The 20,667-nt window shown below is 42.5% G+C and overlaps 1 protein-coding gene across 7 annotated transcripts in view; it reads right to left on the reverse strand.

Annotated features, from left to right (window-relative positions):
• Positions 1-20,667, reverse strand: part of PLCB1 (phospholipase C beta 1) — a 666,388-nt gene that overhangs the window by 635,861 nt on the left and 9,860 nt on the right. For all 7 annotated transcript variants that reach the window (XM_048842561.2, XM_048842562.2, XM_048842563.2 and 4 more), the window contains exon 2: positions 12,783-12,860. In XM_048842561.2, the coding sequence (XP_048698518.1) occupies positions 12,783-12,860 (78 nt within the window). The remainder of the gene's footprint in view (positions 1-12,782; positions 12,861-20,667) is intronic.

Below are 20,667 nucleotides of genomic sequence, written 5' to 3' on the forward strand. Positions count from 1 at the left end.
CTCAGCACTTGATTGGTCTTAAAGAAGTGCAAGTATTTGTTCAAAGATTATGAAACATTCAGACTATCCCACAGTTAGTTGTGTGTCACCCCATGTTTCTGCTAAAACCCTTTTTTTTTTTCAATTTGTCTTATTTTGTATTAGTAGCTGCAGTCAAAGAATACACCTATGGAGGGAGATGACATGCACAGAGATGGAACATATCCTACTTGGAGAAAATGCGTTTGAATGCAAACTTTCCCCCAAAAAAGAATGGCTATTTAAAAGCACAATAGGAAGAATAAATAGTGAGTAAGAGGAGCAAACATGCAAAAGAGATAGTAGTATTTGAACTAGCCCAACTGCACACAGAGAATCCAATTTAACAGACATCAAGAGATCAATTGCTTTTTCTCAAAAGTACAAAGGCTGATGTAAGAGCAGTAGTCTTTCCAACCATACTAACAGTAGGTCAGCTGGCAAAATCAATGGCACCTGTGCAGTAGTGAAGACTATGAAATAAGAAAAGACTTAAAAAGTAAAAAACAAAGAAATGGAAGTCTGACTTCCAGCTGACCAACCCGCTGCTGTGTTCAATTATTGCCCGGGTCTCTGTGCAGCTGGGGGATTTTATGTACATTAGCAATTCTGCTGCCAAATTATTTGTATTACAGTAGACTGGAGCCCCATTGTCTTATGCGCTGTAAAAAAAAAAACACAGTAAGACAGTCTCTGCCTTAAAGTACTTACATTCTAATTAGACAAGACAGACAAAAAGTAGGAGGGAAAACGGGCACAAACAGATGAAGTGACTTGCTGAAGGTCTCACAGCAGAGCTAGGACTAGAACCCAGATCCTCTGGACCCCACTCCACTGCCCTAATCCACTACACCACGCTACTCCTAAAATTGTGCACAACTGTTAGTTGAAGATCGCTAAACTTACTTAAGCTACTTAAACTTACTGTAGCGACAGAGATAAAGCAACACTCCGAACAGCTCACAGGATGTATGAATTAACATGGGCTAATCATAGAAATAAGGTGGGTGAGTTAATATCTTTTATTGGACCAACTTCTGTTGGTGAGAGAGACGCTTTTGAGCTACACAGAGCTCTTCTTTGGGTCTGGGAAAGGTACTAAGAGTGTCACAGCTACATACAAGATCAATAGGTCATATTTGCAGGTACCAAAGCCAGAAGGGATCACTGAGATCATCTAGTCTGACCTCCTGTATCTCATAGGCCATAAAACTTCCCCAAAATAATTCCTGGAGCAGATCTTTGAGAAAAACAGCCAATCTTGATTTAAAAATTGCCAGTGACGGAGAGTCCACCACGACCCTTGGTAAGTTGTCCCCTTGGTTAATTACCCATGCTGCTAAAAATATAGGCCTTTTCCTATCTGAATTTGTCTAGCTTCAACTTCCAGTCACTGGATCCTGTTACACCTTTCTAGTGCAGACGGTCCAAATGTTTTGTTTTGTTTCTGTCAAAGTTTGGGTCTGAAATACTTTAAAACCTGAAATTTTTCACATAAATCAGACACTTGTTATGAAAAACACTGGTTTCTCAAAGAACCAGTTTTCCCACCAAAAAACAGTTACAATGGAAAATTTGACCAGCCTTAATATTTATTTCTGAACTGAATCTACAACTGCATAACCCTATCTCTTCTCCAAAAGTAGGACAAGCTACAGTATGTTCTTACAAGAGTGAGCACAGCCTGTTCTCCATACAGCAATTTGCTGGACATACTCTTGCGCTCCAACAGCTACATTAGGACAACACTGTTTTCAGAGAGAGTAAGTGGTGCTCAGCATTTTCTGAATAATTAGGCCAATTTAAGGGGTCACATGTTGGTCTCAAAAAATTTAGTCACCCCACAAAAGCAGTAATCCCTTTTAAAAGTTGAGGATTTCTCTCATTTTAAGTACTGGGCCGGAACTGTGTATTAATAATTTCCCACACCTGTTTTACGAAGGTTATATCCCACGCACTAAGAAGTTATATTTACCAGTGGCAAATGCTTATTACTGTGCCTCTGTCTTTGATGTAGTCCCATTTCCCTTACAAGTCCTGAACAATTTCCATGTTTTGAAAGTTGAGGAATTTCCTCTTAAAAATAAAATACAATAGCAAATGACAGAAAGCTGGCCTCCATGAAAGATTTCTCTTTATTTTCACTTTCAGCTGCAATCCCCATCACTCCCCCTCACTTCCCTCCCGCTCCACATGCTGATTTGTAAGTAGTTGGGGTGGGGGGCATCTCAGCATCTGGGAATTACAGGTGACTACAGATTGTTACTAGACTGACTCCTCTGTTGTGTTAACTGCTAAGCTAGAAAGCTGCTCCACTTTAAATATATAAACAGATTCTTTTTCCTTTCAAGTGATCTATATAGCACACCTAAGGTAAGCAGGGGGGCTCACTTTCTAACTCAAAACCCAGCAGGGAGGAGAAAGGTAACCCAGTCAGTTTCCAGTACAGCGTGAAAGTGCCAGGATGGGTGTTATTGCCAGTCTTATTTTTGAGGGCTCTGCTGAGGAGTAAAGTCTTAAATATGCAGTATTGTTGTAGCCGTGTTGGTCCCAGGATATTAGCGAGACAAGGTGGGTGAGGTCATATCTTTTATTGGACCAATCTCTGTCGGGGAGAGAGATGAGTTTTCAAGCTTACACAGAGCTCTTCTTCAGGTCTGGGAAACTAACTCAGTATGTCCCTGCTACGAAGTGTGTCCACGTACGAAGTGGAACAGATTGTTTAGCATAAGTGGCTAATGCATATTTCAAGAAACCATTCAAGGTGAAGTCCCACTTGGGCAGTCAGCCCCAGGGTGGCGGGGCTCTGGCTGTCAAAGGCAGCAACAGGCAATATAAGCAACGCAGTGACTACAGGGACACTACGTTGACCTAACGACATTGACCTAGGTGCTATGCCTCTCGCGGAGGTGGAGTTATTAGGTTGGTGTAGAGGGCAACTTACATCAGTGGAAGCAAGGTAACTTGGAACCTTGGGTGCCCCGAGAAGTGTCATGAAGCCACTTAAATCAGTCTGCTTGGTATCAACTAACAGGATTCTTGTTTCCCACATTCGTGCGCTAACTCATTACTCACTCAGATAGACTTCTAGGAGTTTAACTCAAAGTATAGCTGAAGACAACAACGTTCAGATGCTACCAGAGGTTCCTTCAATAATTAACAAGGTCACAGAGCTCAGAAGAAAGGGATTTTGGACTTTCACCATTGATCCAAGGGCTCCACTTAGCCTCAGTTTACCAGAGGGGATGTGGAGATATGGGTTAGATGTCGTACCTATATCCACATCAAAGTCCCACAGGTACAAGAATGCTGGGACTATGTCGTAAAACATATGCTTTCTAAAAGTGTTCACAACAAAACAAAAAACCCAACTGATACAAAAATGTTGAAGTTGTGTTCAAAGCCTGTAATACTCTTCAGTTCATGTGTCTTGGCTCTCGGATTGTGTGTGGATTATAGCTTGCAGTTGCAGCAAAAGGCTGTTTGAGTGGGACCTACAAGTTGATAGAATGCCTTTGTGACTAAGGCTCACGACAGATAAGTGCAGACTCACTGTAAGTGGTTCTGTCTGCTGAAATGGTAAGGTTACTACCAAATATTTACAAACAGGGAAAAAGACAATAACTTTAATTTGATTTAGCATGTTAAGATGATCGCTTAACAAGAGAGGCATAAGCATCCCCTCTTCCCATTGATTCAGCAGTATTTATAATCTTGATCTTCTAAAAGCCTCAGTACAAAGGGTTTGTTTGGCCTTCTTTTCACAGAGAGGGACTAGGCAGTCAGAATGTTTATAGACATCCTGCCAAGACCTCCTTAGCAGTGAAATAGACTGTACAGTATACTCTTTCTTTATTAAACTAAACAAAGCTACTTCAATGTTGGAGCAGGTGTTTTAAAAAAAGCTATATGACCCTTTTAAAATTCTGTGTGAAATTAGTGTGATGAAATTATATTAGTTATGTATTAAATATATATGAAAAAACATACCCATTACTACAGTTTTCTAATCAGATGCACTGTAAAACATATAAAGGACTTAAAGTTCTTTTGCCTGCAGGTCACTAAGGAACGCTCTGCTTTAAAGCCAAATTTAAAAATGGACACAGAGCACCATAAAAAGATACTGGCCCAAATCCCCAGCAGGTGCAAGTGAGCACAGCTCCTTCGATTTGAATGGATCATTGGCAATTTAACTAGCTGAAAAGTGACCCGCTATTTACAGGAATGCTGAAATTGACTCGGATCCTGAAGGATCCTACATACTCTACTCCTCTCTTTTTCTAGATGTAGCACTTTGGCCCCATGACACATAGCAGATCAATTCTCAATCACAGATTTTAGGGCTAGAAGGGACTTTTATGACCATCTAATCTCACCTGTTGTATGACATAGGCCACAGAGCCTCCCGCATTGATTCCTGCACTACTTAGTGATTCCTGCATCAAGCCCGTGATTGACCTAGAGCATCTCTTTTGAAATCCTAGCCCTATTGACATCAATTGGAGCTTTACCATTGACTTCAAGGGGACCAGAATCTCATCCCGTGCTTGCCTCTCTCTGCAGCCCATAGAGAAAACTCTATATTGGGACCTCCCTATCCCCAACATTCCACATGGCATCAGGGGTCAGTGCACTGCCCTTACCACTCCACCCAGGGAACATTAAAGACAATCACAGCTTCTCATGCACCAACCGTGACTTTCACAGGTCAGTGTAGGGGTACCTGAAATGGAAACAACTGTTCTCTCTCCTTCGTAAGTCCTGTTCCCTAAATTTAATCAAGTACTGCCTTTTTTTAATTGCCTGGTTCATGTTACAGAATACAATTTTATTGTTTGGAACAGAATTCATCTTTATTAGTTCACAACATATGCTGGCTGGTACTAAGCAGATCTGACAGCGACCAATTTCCTGTTCCTGCACTGTGTTACAGAACCCATAAACACCATTCACCAACAAACAATATTAATAGGAGCATGGACATTGTTATAGTCCTACATACACAGCAATCACAAGATTCATACCAGGCCACGAAACAGCAAGGCCAGGTAGAGCACACAACAACAACCCACACTATTCACTATTAAAATCATCTTTCAAAGCCTCCCTGAGTTGTATAGCTCTGCACTGAGGTCTTCTAACAGCCCTTGTATCTAGCTGTTCAAATTCCGCAGACAGCCGCTCCACCTCCGCCCACCACCTCAGCAGAAACTTTTCTCCCTTTGCTTCACAGATATTATGCAGGCCACAGCAGGCGGCTATAACCACTGGGATATTTTTCTCACTGAGGTACCAATCTGGGAAGTAAACAATGCCAGCCACCCTTTTTCAGAAGACCAAAGGCACATTCAACGGTCATTCTGCACCTGCTGAGCGCTTGTTGCTGAAGCGCTTCTCGGTGCTGTTGAGGGGGCCAGTATATGGCTTCACGAACCGCAGGAGCAAGGGATAGGCTGGTCACCCAGGATGACTCTTGGCATCTCCATATTTCCAATGGTAATCCACTAGTCAGGAAAGAAAGTCCCTGCTTGTAGCTTTCTGAACAGTTCCGTGTTCTTGAAGATGCAGGCGTCATGTACCTTCCCTGACCAGCCCACACGGATGTCAGTAAAGTGTTCCCGGTGATCTACCAGCATCTGCAATACTGTAGAAAAAGAGCCCTTTCTGTTGATGTACTGAAGCAGGGTGGTCTGGTGCTAAAATAGGGACATGCATGCCATCTATTACTCCACTGCAGTTCGGGAACCCCACTGCTGCAAAACCATCCAGCACATCCTGCAGATTGCCCAGAGTCACAGTCCTGCATAGCAAGAGGTGATTAATGGCCCGGCACACGTGCATGACAACGGTCCCTGCAGTGGATTTCTTGACTCCAAATTGATTCTCAACTGACCAGAAGCAACCTGGCATTGCAAGTTTCCACAGTGCAGTCGCCACTCACTTCTCAACTGTCAGTGCAGCTCTCATTTTGGTGTCCCTGAGCTGGAGGACTGGGGTGAGTTTGGCACACAGATCAAGGAATGTGGTCTTATGTATCCGAAAGTTCTCCAGCCACTACCCACAACCCCAAACTTGCATAACAATGAGATTCCACCAGTCAGTGCTTGTTTCTTGGGCCTGGAACCGGCACTCCACCATCTCCCTTACAGTTACTCCATGAATGACACCAAGAACCTTGAATTGTTTCTATGTCCCATCGCAATCTAGCTTCCAAGGAAACATCATGTTCCCCACGGCTCCTCTTGTGCCTCTGCAAATACTGCAGGATCAGGCGCCCTGTGATTGCAACGCTCATGACAATAGTGCAGAGCTGTGAAGGCCCCATGCTTCCATCAGAGATGGTGGGCAGCGAGGAGGGATGCGTGGGCTTGTGGGTCTTTGAAAAGAAGGTGCAAAATATTATGGGCTGCAGATGAAATTATGGGACGGAGAAGACCACGTTATGCGAATCTGACCACATGCTTCCAGTCACCCCTGCGCAACTCATTCCAGCCCCATCAGGCACTGCAAAAAATTCCCAAAACAGCCTGCACTGGATGGCGCTGAGTTGCACAGTGGGATACTCACCCATACTACACTGCATTGATACAAGCGCTCATGGTGAGGATGCGTACTGCTGACACAAGGAACCAAGTTTCAGAGTAGCAGCTGTGTTAGTCTGTATTTGCAAAAAGAAAAGGAGTACTTGTGGCACCTTAGAGACTAACCAATTTATTTGAGCATAAGCTTTTGTGAGCTACGCGTGCACACAACACAAACGATTTAATAACTGTGTCGGCTGTATGCCAAGGTCATTTAGGTCTACATAATTTTGTAGTTTAGACATGGCCTTAGATTTAGACAAGGGACACACTTTATACAGCAGAAGGGAGAATTTTTGAGGTCTACTGTGAACAGAGCCGGTATTCTGGCTGACTCTGCATGGACCTGCAAAAAGAACTTTTCCCCTCTACTAAACACCTCTATGTAAGGGGCCATCTTCACCACGGTAGGAGAGCACAACCAGAGCTCGATACTAGCAAAGCCAGAGGGTCTACCCTTCCCAAAAGGGGTAGGGTGAGGGTTGGGCCATGGCCTCTCCCACACTGCACACTGGCCAACAGAGCTGACTAGCGCTGAAATATGAAATGAACGTGTTCAGAAGGTGGTCAAGCTGCCACTTCAGCATATGCTGCTCCAGATCCCCAAGGGAAATTCTGTATGCATCTACCACAGTTCCTCTTAGAGCTGCCAATGAAATGCCACACCTCTGCACTGCACCCCTGTACTGTCCAGGCAAAAATCTTGCTATTCATCTGCTATTCATCTCATGGAGAGGCACGAATATTAATAGGTCTCCATGATTCCTAAAGTATCAATGGATATTTTCATTGTCTGGAAGTTCCAAAAAAAAAAAAGGGGGGGGGCAAGTATGCTAATTTTGTTACAGGCAGAAGTTTACTTTTCTTTCAGAATGGTACAAAAGCACAATTTTTGTGCAACTCCAAAACAACTGAAGAGCACTCCTGAAATTTTTCAAAACTGCCTAGGCATTCAGAGACACTGGATGGTACTTTTTCAGAAACAGCTAAATGACTCAAGGAGACACATGGGACTTGTGCTTCTGAGTCACTTAAGCATATATAAAAATCCCACCCATTAATGTCAAAGAGAAATGTGCGCACCTAAATCCCTAAGGCAACAGAAAAAAAACCAGTCACAGTTCAAATTTAAATATAACTAAGTTAGGATTGAATGATAACAAATGATAGCCCAGTTGTAAATCGAAGGCAGCAGTGCACTTTGTGCATGGGCACATTATAAACAATTAAAATACGAGACATCTTATGGTTTTATAAAATTGTTAATTTGAAAATTTACAAAATAAAGGTCCAATCCTGCAATGGATTGATCCCCATCTTGTCTATATCTGATTGCAGGATCAGAATGCAGGTGAGCTTGTCTCTAGGATCCTGGTCAGAAATTGCATGCATTCTTGCCTGGGACTGCTTTTTCCTCCAGATCAAGCTATTCAGAGGAAAAAAAATGTACCCAGCCACCTGTACAGCACAGGGTTTGAAGAATTCTATAAACAATCCTTTACCTTTCATGCTGGCTGGACAAGAGAAATATTCCAAAAATGTCAAGGGATCCAAAGCTTCTGTTTTGAAGCTAGCTTCTGCCTCGGGCTAGCACAGGAATGGGCGCTGGGCCACATTATAATAGTACTTTGCCAGCTTCTCTATCTTCAAACTCCTTATCAAAGCAGCAGAATTCAGCTGATCCAAAACTATTATCAATAGGTAACCTGTATCTTGAGTTATGCTCTGCTCTCCCATTGCACACAAAGGCTATTCTTAGAGAAACCGCATCACCACTATGACAAAACCCTCGCCGTCCAGAAATTTATTTTTCACCATCTATTTTTTTTATGAGTTATGAATCTCATGAGGCAGGGCAAAGTGGAAGAATACTGTCCCAGGGTACAGTATCTGTCCAAGAAGACAGTCCTTGAAATAGTAACCGCAACCTTTTCATATCATCTTCTCTAGGAGAGGGTCCATGGGTTGCCAGTGTTTAACAGAGCATCCCAATCCAAGCTGTAGGGAAACACAACAGAGCAAAGCTCCTGAGACCAAGGGGGAGGACTCCAAGGGTATGTCCACACTGCAAAAACAAAAATAGCAGTGTAGACATTCCTGGTAGGGCTCTGAAATCCCCCTCCCTTGCTGGGTCTCAGAGCCTGAGCGGGAATGTTTACACTACAATTTTGAGCCCCCGAACACGAGGTCTGAGAGCTGCAATCAGTGGACCCAGGCTTTCAGACTTACTGCTGCAGGGCTGTTTGGTTTTTTGGGGTTTTTTTTTTTTTTTTTTTTTGCAATGTAGTACACTCCCTCAAGAATGGAGAGAGGCAGAGCCCTAGCACCATGAGGTCTGCACATGACCAAGTCCACCCCTGAAAATCACAGACGCTGCTCTCACCTTTGTGGGGCTCACCCATGCCAGTGGACAAGCCACATCCCAAGCATCTACATGCATGATCTGGGTCCCATAAAAACCCAGGTTACCTTGGAACTGATCAGTATTCTGCGGACAGCAACCTTCCAGGAAAAGTTCAGACGGCGACAGTCACTACTCATTTTGTTCTAATGTTATTTATATTGGGTTAGCACCCCGAAATCACAAATTGGGCCACAGTGATAGGACTTTACACACACATCCCTACCCCTACCTAGAAAGGCCCTGTTCATGCCTTGGAAAAAAACACAGTCTAAGAACCTAAGAGCTAATGCCACTTTCCAGCTCATTGTGCTACTCCCCCTTCCTTTCCTCCACTGCCAAAACCAACCTGACTTTATACCAGTCCCTTGATTCTTCCCATTCATAAACTGCTGGGACTCCACAATATACACATCACCTGGGATACAGTCATACTCTCCCTGTTCCTCCTTCTGCACAGGATAATAGAATAATCCCCAGGAGCTGTAAATTGGGGGTCAGGTTATCAACGACTATCTAGTCTCTCATGCCTCTTACTCATCATCATCAGGGAGAAAGGCATAGTTTTAGATCCTATGGAATATTACTGAATCCTTGCTCTGAAATGTTTGATCTTCTCTCTTCTCAGCTACAGAAGACCTTGTTTTGGTGCCAGTGCTCTGAGGAAGGAAGGGGGATATCTGCTAGCATCTCTGTACTCTGGTTTGGCTGTGAAGAAGGGACAGATGTGACACGAACAGGTCTTTTTTCAGCTTCACACCATCCCTGGAGTGCGAACATCCAAGCTCCAAGGCAATAAACACAGCGTCTGTAAGCACCGACTTTGTACATTTTCCTTGTCATAAAGAGAGACGAGGTCTCTTCTTTCCCTTGGCCCAAAGCCAGCTATCCTATATTAATCAATCATAGAATATCAGGTTTGGAAGGGACCTCAGGAGGTCATCTAGTCCAACCCCCTGCTCAAAGCAGGACCAATCCCCAACTAAATCAGCCCAGCCAGGGCTTTGTCAAGCCTGACCCTAAAAACCTCAAAGGAAGGAGATTCCACCACCTCCCTAGGTAACGCATTCCAGTGCTTCACCACCCTCCTAGTGAAATAGTTTGTCCTAATATCCAACCTAAACCTCCCCCACTGCAACTTGAGACCATTACTCCTTGTTCTGTCATCTGCTACCACTGAGAACAGCGGAGCTCCATCCTCTTTGAAAGCAGCTATCAAATCCCCCCTCATTCTTTTCTTCTGAGACTAAATAATCGCATTTCCCTCAGCCTCTTCTCATAAGGCTCCAGCCCCCTAATCATTTTTGTTGCCTTCCGCTGGACTCTTTCCAATTTTTCCACATCCTTCTTGTCGTGTGGGGCCCAAAACTGGACACAGTACTCCAGATGAGGCCTTACCAGTGCTGAATAGAGGGGAATGATTGAGCAAGAAAGTTCTTTATTGTGGTTTTGCTATTCTGAGCAAAGTTGGTTACCTTAATATTTCATGTGTCTTTTTATCAACAGATATCAAACAAGCACCATTAAAGATAAAAAAAAAATCAATCTATACCTCAGAATCTGATTTTAATGAGGTATTTGCTCTATCTTGTAAACACAGAACAGGAAATACCATAGATGCCAGTGTAAATTGAACTACCACTGGCATAAATGCAATTTATATTTGCACCAACTGTGCATTGTCTCAAGAAAACACCACAGAGGTCATGCATGCAGAATTTTCCCTTTGTTATATCTACCCTTTCCTTCAGTTCTTTTGATGAGTGCACACACACACACAAATTATTGTGTAGCTGATCATAAAATAAAAATAATAATAATAATAAGGATGAATGGTGAAGAGATGCGTGTCTCACTGAGGCTTTAATGTTGTTAGAGGTGTATGACTCTCTGGATTTAGAGAGAGGTTTTGACAAACCTGTCCAAAATGTAACGCCAGTCGCACATACCCATTTTAATTAGCACCGATTACATGGAATGAAGCCAAAACCTGTGTCTGCTTCTTCCAGTACACAAGAGGAAGAGAATGGTTTCAGGTAAGTCCAAAATGTGATGGAATTCATAACTTCTCCTTTTTAGAAGGGAGCAGATTAACCCGTGATGGTCTACCATCTGTCAGAAACATGACAGCAGTGCTGTGAAAAATGTGTCTCTTAGAAGATCTCTCAATGGTTGTAGGTGTGTAAGCAAGGTTACTGTTCCTTCTTTGGATTTCCAACCATAAATCATAAGAACCACCTTAAATATCTCACCTAATACTTAACCAGAATTTAATTTTTTTTAAAAATTTCAATAATTTCACAATAAATATAAATCAAAATATTCACTGCATAAGCAGAAAGTGATCATCCCCAAACACAAACATTTTAAATAAAGAGACCTTTAGGATAGGTTTTGAAAACAAGCTTTACTTAGTTGTCATGAATTACTAACCAGACAAAATCTTTTTTGTTGCCATTTATATATATTGGATTCCCCAGTTTCAAAAAAATCAGACTGACACTTATGTCTCTTGTACAAATACCCAACCTTTTAAAAAATGTTTTGGGCATTATAAATACATTTTTTCATGAATATGGAAATAACCATTCTATAAATAGCCATTTTACAGAACTGCTTCAAGGCATTGTTTTTACAGACAACAGTAGGAAACTGAAGGGTACGTGAATAAACTCTCCAATCAACTCTGGGTCATTTTTTAACTCCAGACTTAAGTACATGCTTAAGTGTTTTGCTGAATCAAAGCCTAAAAGGGACATTATATTTAAAGAGGACCATGTGGTATAGAGAACAACCAAAATAAAAGCCTTTTTGCAACGCCAAAGAATTATTTGTAAAGACTTGAGGGTGAGAGGGTGTGTTTTGAAAACTAAGTTTCAGCAGCCTTGATGCTTCAGCCTTGTATACCAGCAAAAAACACTAACAGAAAATGAAAACTGTACAGAAGCAATTACATTATTCTAATATTTTCTTTTGTAACAGGCAACAGATACAAGATAAGGTTACTTTCTAACAAGGTACCACCACAATCCATCTTCGGGGACAAGAGGAACTAATTTCTTCATAATACTTGGACTGTGTTTTTCCATTGAATCGCTATGACAGCATATTGACAAGAGATCAAAGGCCTGATGCGCCACTGTATTGCTCCACTTTCACCCTGGTGTAATGCCATGGATTCTTCTGCGGGAAACAGGACAGCACTGGAATGACACTGGTGTAAAATAGGAGCAATGCAGCAGGCTCTAAGCCTTCCCAACAAGCATACAGGAACATATTTAACAAGAGACCGAATCTCCAACACGGATTAATAAAAACATAGACCCACATCCTTAGTCGCAGCTGAGGAGCGCAGAGTAACTCAGCAGGGAGGTTTAAATAGGTGGCTTTAAACTCCTCCAATATTGGACCAACCACACCATGGAAAAAATCCTACTGACTTGAGCAGAGCCAAGATTTCACGCCAGATTGGTCCCCAGGTATAAATTGGAACACCTCTGTATTATGCCAGTAGTGGCCCCTGTCCACAAGGGGCCACTCAGGCAGCTGAGGATTGCCAATCACTCTCCTTCTTCCCAGCCACATGCCCTGTGCAGCAGGGGCTGGGGAGGAGCATGTATGCTTTCTCTACATCACAGAGGAGCTCTCTGCACTGCAGCGCTCCTTGGGCGTCCTCTATGCCAGAATTAGAGTGCAAAGCTTCCTGCCCAAAGCCCTATCGCACCAGCCCTATCGCACCGTATTGAAATCAATACGAAAAAAGGCATTTCTTCTCTTACCTTATTTTGATCTGTCCAGTAAAAGAAAAATCCATGTGGATCTGTTCTGAGAAGAATTGGAGTCACAACAGTGGAATCCTACAAAAAAAAGGGTAAACAATATGAACATTAAACTTGCAAGGCAGATGCCACAAGGCCGGGTCCACCTTATCTTCACTGTTAACAAATAACAGCCCTAACAGCCACCCTGAAGGTACCAAATCACAGAATGTCACTTACACAGTTTAATCCCACATCCCAAATCTCCATTCCGATGTCATAATATATTTCTAAGTAATTTAAATGTTTTCATGTTCTACATTCTGTATACGTGCAAGAGAAAGAGAGAGAGAGAATGTATCTGCCCAATCATGCTCAGTTATACATATTAAATTACTGTAGGAATCTTGTTAATTCTGTTTTCCATTTAAATACTTCCTGTTTTTGTCTGTAATTCATATATGCGTTTTTTATAACGATATGCATTTTTCTGAAAGCAGATAAAAATCCAATTGTAAAGTCCATGTGGGATCACTGAAAATTTTATTTATTAAAATTATTCGGAAAGTGGATGTATATTTCTCCTAACCAGTTACAGTTCCTGTAAAGCTTTGAAACTCAGCCATTTCCCACGCAACAAAAAATAAGGCCACATTCTACAGATCTTTAGAAAATATGGCTCCGATTGATCCAAGTTAAAATAAAATGTGCTGAACATTTAAAAAACAAAACAAAAACAAAAAAAACATAGAACACGATTTAATCATGTAAGTTGCAGTCTATGATATTACTCAACTTTCTTTTATTCCACAAAACAGATGCAATACAAATAAAAATTTTAAAAAGCAGGATAATGTTGGTCTGTCTTAAATGCTTATACGGCTCCTTTTACTGTAGTATCGGAGCACCTCACAATCTTTAAACATGCTTATCCTCACAACACCCCCACGACGTAGGACAGTGCTATTACCCTCCATATGGGGAAACAAGGCACAGAGAGGTTAACTGGATTTGTCCAAGGTCACACAAAGTCTGAGAGAGAGCAGGGCCCAGGGTCCCAATTCCTAAGAGAGGGCCCTCACCACTGGAGCATCCTTCCCCTCCATAGACAAGCTTTTAAAGACTGGGGATCCTGTCTGGACTGGAAAGGTATTAAATTTGCAGCGGCAAATACTATCTTAAGGAAAGTGATCCAACGCTGACCATCTCAGCAAGAGCCACTGGTCTTGAGAAGATAACCAGTGGCCTAGCCACCAGGGATCACAGAATGGGAGCCAGATGGCAAACGGATTTGCCGGGTCTTCCCACAGGGTACATCCTGCTTCCTACAGTGTTTACACAAGAGCATCCAGTGCAGCGGTCATGGGAGTCAGGGTAGGCCTCAATCAAGTGCTTTCCTCAGGGGTGGACTGTACTTCAGGGTCATCACTGTTTTTCCAACAACAGGGATGGAACAGTGATTTCCCTGAGACAGCTGCCTGCCTGAAGCAGCCATGTCACCTTATTTCCCTTGGCATCCACCCTGACAAGCACTTATTGGTCACACAAGGCCAATGCAGTACCAGTTTATAATTTGTTCTCACTGGTCTCTGTGGGTGAGGACTTGAAGACCCATCTTTCTGATTCGATCCTCCCCAGGGACCACCGCATGGGGAGAATGCAGTACGGGGGCTGGCTCAGTGGCATTTAGCTTGCTTTTTCTGACAAATTCAGTTGGGCTCGGACATTCCTTTGCTGACTGATCCATTAGCCGCTCAGCTTCACAGCTGATTTTTCCCCCTTCTTGTGTGAATGGATCAAGGGCGGTGTATAGAATATAATGTCTAATACACAACGGACACAAGCAGGTTGCTTGATTTAATTAAAAGTGATCCCATCGACTTGAAGTCTAGTCAGCTTTAAAAAAAAAAAAAAAGAGAGAGAGAGTTGAGTAGTTTCAAGCACGACACTTGATGAACCATTTGTATTGCAGTGGTGCCTAGAAGCAGCATACAGGGATTGGAGCCCCCACTGTGCTGTGCAGTTCGCATACATAATAAAGAGACAATCTCCATCCCAAAGAATTTACAATCTGAACGTATGAGGAGGCAATAGATGAAGACGAACTAGTGAAATAATCATAATTGATACAATAAGCAAAAGTGACAGCATGTCCACCACTTAGCTATGGTCAAGCAATTGACAGCCATCATAACAACGGTGAGACATCTGCCCTCAATACCCTCACCAGTTTTTTTTAAATGGTTTTACAGTCTTTTAACTGTCCCCATTGCTGTATGAAAGATACATCCAAATAGGCAAATTTGACTATAAAGAGAAATAGTGAAACTGCTTGTCAAATGCACAAACACACACTGGAAAAATAATTTCTCTAATCCCTTTCTGTTATCTGTCAGCTGTCATTTGTATCAACGGGGGTGGGGAGGGGGAAGGGAGGGAGAGAAACAGAGAAGTGTGAACAGTGTCCCTGAAAGAAGTTTTCATCCCAGCATAAGGACATATACTTTATAGAACCAAACTCTATGTTTCTTGTGGATGCACAAGGAATGCAGCATCAAGCCCTTAATGAGGATTACCTGACAAAAGTAACTGACATGTGACATTATCTGGTTAATTGGTTAATTATCTGGTTAATTGGTTAGTCTCTAAGGTGCCACAAGTACTCCTTTTTTTTTTTTGCGAATACAGACTAACACGGCTGTTACTCTGAAACCTGTCATTATCTGCTCTGGGGACATGATTATTTATGGAGTATTTTATGTCAGCTTTACAAAGCACATAATGCACAATTCAAATACCCTTACTCATATTCAGTAGCACCTTACCGCACAAAACACTTTAATTCAACAGATAACACGTGAAGGTCTGAGGAAAGTCTATGTCCTTGCCCTGAAAGTATTACAGTTCAACTCAGAGAAGCACACACAACACAGGACACCCACAGTTCAGATGTAAGATCAAGGGGAAACATTGAGGGAAAGAAGCTATGGAAAGGTGGACAGTAATAAGGAAAGGAAACAAAACACAATGTGCTGGCTAGAATTTTGTTAAATGAAAACCAGAAATTCTCTCTCCAAACGTTAAAGTCATAGAACACAAGCTGGTAAGTCACACTAGGACATTAACTGTCCTGCGACAAGTGTCCTGACAGTCAACTGAAGGGAAAGTCTGATCCACTAAAAAAATACTAGTGGTACTGTGTATTAGCAAAAGACGTCACAACAAATTAAAAGTATGGAGGGAGACAAGATATTTTGCTATGATTCAGCAATGCATTTGGGCACCTGCTTAACTTTCAATTTCAGTAGAACTTGTGCCTATGCTTAAATGTTTTGCTGAATAACGATAAGAACACACTGGATTGTTTTCCTGAATCAGGGTCTTCCCCAAGTCCAAAGGATGCAATGTGGTTGCTTGTGTAAACCACACACCTTCTGGGTGTGGTGTTCTGTCCCATCTCGTGGCACCAAGACCACTTAGAAAGAGAGAGTTAAATGAGTCTGCTCTACAGCCTTAGCTAAGAGTCAGCTGGCTTTTAGCTTCTGTGGTAAAGGCTCATGCACTAAGGTCCTAGGTTCGATCCCACCTGCCGACAACTAGGGTCTGTCCATGTTACACTTGTACTAGATGCAATGGAAAATAAATCTAAAACAAACCTAAAGAAGAAGAGATTGAGTGGATGTCAGTATCTGTAAAATACTATAAAAGTGCTCTGAAATCTGTTCCTTTCGAAAAGAAATTATTCACATCACGTAACTGCCTTTCCTCAGCCCACCTCTAGACATTTTTTGTGCCGTTTGTATGTAAACTGACAGCACAGTAAAAGAGATGCAAGTTGCTCCTCTGAAGGATGAGGCACACAGGACATTTGGAGGGGGCGGAGGTGTTGGGAAAGACAGGCATAAAGAGATTATGTCTAGGATTAATCCGTTTTGCTGGTTAATCATTCCAAATCAACTGCTTAAATCCAAAAGCTGTTTGGCTGCATCTGTGTGGACGATATACGGCTGTCAAAGTACAATTTTTCGAGTCTCAGGCTGTGGGACGCCAGCTACACTCAGCAGACTTCGTAGTGCCACAAAAAGAATTGCACCAAAGCCTCCAATCCCCGTAAAGTGACAAAACGGAATCTGCACCATGCGATGCATAAAGAGGAATTACACATAGAAGCTTTAATTAAAGCTTCTGAGTATAGTAGAAATTTTATTATATTACAAAATCAAAAGCTGTGCTAACAAAAAAAAATTTTCAGCTTTAAGTCAGGAAATGCAAAAGCAAGAACATTTTCTCTGCTCTGTTACTAATTTATAATAATTTCTACTCTTGTTTTTTATGTTAAATGCACTGCTCTGATATGACAAAACATTTTATGATGTGTATTACAACAGCACATAAAAGTCCCAACCAAAATTGGTGTCCCATTCGTATAAACACAGAGCCAGAGACAGTGCCTGCCCTATAAAACTTTTATTTACCATATCTAACTTTTTTAAAATGTTGTCTACAGATCTTCCTCACCCTTGTGGCAGCTGTGAGTGGCAGCAGCAGCAGCAAGGGCTGGGTTCAGATTGTCTCGATGTTCTTGTTTCTAAAATAAAACTGTGTCAAGCTCTCATCCAGAGCCATACTCCTATTTCTGGATCTGGGAACAGAAATAAAACTTCTCTGCTCACCTTTGCAGGATGCTCTTCCCCACTCACAAGACCTCAGTCTTTGGGACTATGGACCCACAAGTAGCTTTTTATTTGGGGAGGGGAAATCAATCAAAAAAACCCATGAAAACTCCCTATACATTTACACATAAGAAAATGAAGAACCTAAACCAGTGCATCAGAAGTTTGGTCAACCCCACCGTTCCAAGTAATAACTCTTTGACTTAGAAGATAAATATTTCATACACAATTGCTGTATTATATTTACAAATAAGATATTTTTGCACCCCGCATTGCTATGAGTCATTGCTGAGGAGTATCTTCAAACCCATTCATTCAGTTTTCTCCTGCACATAACTGACCCACTTCCCAACCTCCCCAAACGGAGCGGTTTTCCATCCACACCTACACAGACAACAAAACCGAGGAGACACAAAAGCACTTTATGAGTGTACGAAATACAATTCCCTTCCATCCAGGTAAACAAGCCACCCCTACAAAGGAAAAACACCTAAGGACAAACAAAGAGGGAGGGGGGCAAACTCATTTCTTCCCCACCCCTATTGAATCCAACACACAAAAGAAAAGAGAGAGAATAAAGCAACAGAAGGAAAGACGAGGCTCGGTTGACTGTATCCTCACACAAGTGAGCAAAGAGGCTGTTCTCAGCACAGTCTCTCAGGACTAGATTTCTAAAGAGCTCAACTCCCATTTAGGCACCTGATTGTCAAAAAGGTACTCAAAGCGCAGCAGCTCCCATTGAGAACAACAGGTGTCCCTTTTGGAAAGCCAAACACGTATTTAGAACATCTTTTGAACATCTGGCCCTAAATAAACAAACAGAACAACCAATACATGGCATGCTGAAACATTCATGGAGACGTTCCGAGAATACAATCAAGATGTGGGATGGGGAAGAGAAACAATTAGGGTGGAGAAGGAAAAAAAAAAGCAGAGAAAGACACAGCAGATCTGCAACGTCTAGCCAACAAGTCCGTGCCACAAATGACCGCAAATCGTTGGCAGCTTCAAATACCACCCTCTGCCTACTATTGCCAAGCAGAGCTCTGGTTTCTGATGGAGTTCCTCTGCAAATTCCTGAAATAAAAAGAACAGCAGCAGCGTGGACCCAATCTGATAGACCAGTATATACAACATCAGAGGGATTAAAAAAAACCAAAACCCTGATTTTTAATTTAAAACAGATTTTTTTTTATTTACATGTTCTTTACTCTCTTCCAATTTTATAGTCTTGAATTGCTCAAACAGACATTTTGGACTATTTTCTTTAAGTGGTTTCCTAACTTGGTATTAATTTCATATTTTGCATAGAGATATTTTCCACTAAGACGTTTCACACTTAAAACACTCTTCTAGCCCTGTGCTGTATTTGCAACCAAAACCACCTCCTGACATACTGCATTCACAGAAGTCAAGAAAGCTGAAATGCATCAACCAGGCTACATGCCTCTATCAAAGTTTGATGTTAATGGGACTTGTGCCCGTAAATCATTCAGGAGACTTGAAAATTCCCCCCCCCCCCCCCACCCCCTTAGAAGCATAACTTTAGGCTCCCATTTTGGAAAATTCGGGCCTGTGTATATAAAAAAAGTCACTGTAATTTTTAGTGTACTGAAAAACCTAAGTGACTTTTCATTGTTGTAAAGAGATTTTATGCCACTGAGGCACAATCAAAGAAAGTGGGATGTCTACCCGCACTGCTCCACACTTCTGCCACTACTGCCCAATGCTGTGGTGACATGCTGAATGGCACAAACGACCCAACATGAATGCATTCTGCCAAAACTTTTACTGGTGCAACTTCTGTGTTGAGACACGTCCTATGAGAAATGCTATAAAAGTGGATGGATGGCTTTAAGCACAAGAGCAGCAGACAGGAGATGATGACTAAAATTATGCACCTGTTTAAGAATCTGCAGGATCATGGCTTTAATCTCCCAATATTTTGGTCTTCACCTACAGCAGTTTTGTAAGAAAGTTTAGTTCATTGCAAGCTGGGGTGTGACCCTACTCCGCACTGACCTGCTGCACTGTCTGTATGGCCCCTGCTGATGCCCTCCCAGTGTAAAGAGCACTAGATAAATGCACTTTAAAGAACTGTTAATACACGTCTCCAGGATTCCCAAGGACAGATGTGAGCTGCAGGCTAGTGCGGGGTAAATTCACACCCCAACTTGCGACAAACTAAACATTCATGTAGACAAGCCCCTCAGATTCAGCTAAAGCCGGGCCCACATTCAGAGTTTGTAGGGGGTTACAGTTATGGGTGTGGGTTTTTTTTTTTTTTAAAACCAAAATAGTTATACCAGTATAACCCCTAGTGTGGATGCAGATAGAGCAGCATAAAGGCGCCTTATATCAGTATAATTAACCCCCCTTCCCGTACAGGAATAAGTGATAGGGGTAAAAGCACTTTACCAGTGCAATTTCTAGAGTTGCACTGCTTTAACTATACCAGTACAGCATAGCTAAAAGAGGTACAAGTTTTCCACACACACAAGCCCTAGGATACTGTACCAGGAAGGTTTCAGAGTGGTGGCCGTGTTAGTCTGTATCAGCAAAAACAAGGAATCCTTGTGGCACCTTAGAGACTAAACACATTTATTTGGGCATAAGCTTTCGTGGGCTAAAGGTGCTACAAGGATTCCTCGTTGTTTTTGCACCGGAGTCTTGGGGAGGGAAGCAGTAGCACAGGGGCAGGACCTCATGGAAGGGGCGGTGCGAGGGTGGGAAGAAGGGGCAGTGCAGGGCCACAGTTCAGGCACCGGTGGCCCATCCACTTTTAGGGCGCTTCCGTCGCTCCTGACCTGAGTACATGCCTACGGTCCCCAGCGGGTGCGTACTCAGGGCCGCTCACACTGCCGCGGCTACCCCCTGTTTTTAGTGCACTAGCTTTGTCCGAGCCAGCTGAGAGCTCACACAAGGATGTCTCCTTGAGTCTGGCATCACCCACCCAGCTCAAAGTGTAGACATGCCCTTCATGTCATGCCGCTAAACAAGGCTGGGGGGGGTGGGGAGGAAGAGTGTTGGGGATGGGGATTGAAATGGGAACAACACACCCTGAGCACACAGGGGCATTGTGAACATTAATTCATTGATGTAGTATCTGAGTGCTTCAACAAACGGTGAGGGGTGCTACAGAAAAGCCCATGAAGAAATTAATAATTGTGTCATCAGCACAGGGTTTGAATAGCATACAGTAAATAAGCCATGGAGCCATCCACTGAACAATG

This window comes from Caretta caretta, chromosome 3 (genome assembly GCF_965140235.1).
Source record: "Caretta caretta isolate rCarCar2 chromosome 3, rCarCar1.hap1, whole genome shotgun sequence".
Classification (NCBI taxonomy): Eukaryota; Metazoa; Chordata; order Testudines; family Cheloniidae; genus Caretta; species Caretta caretta.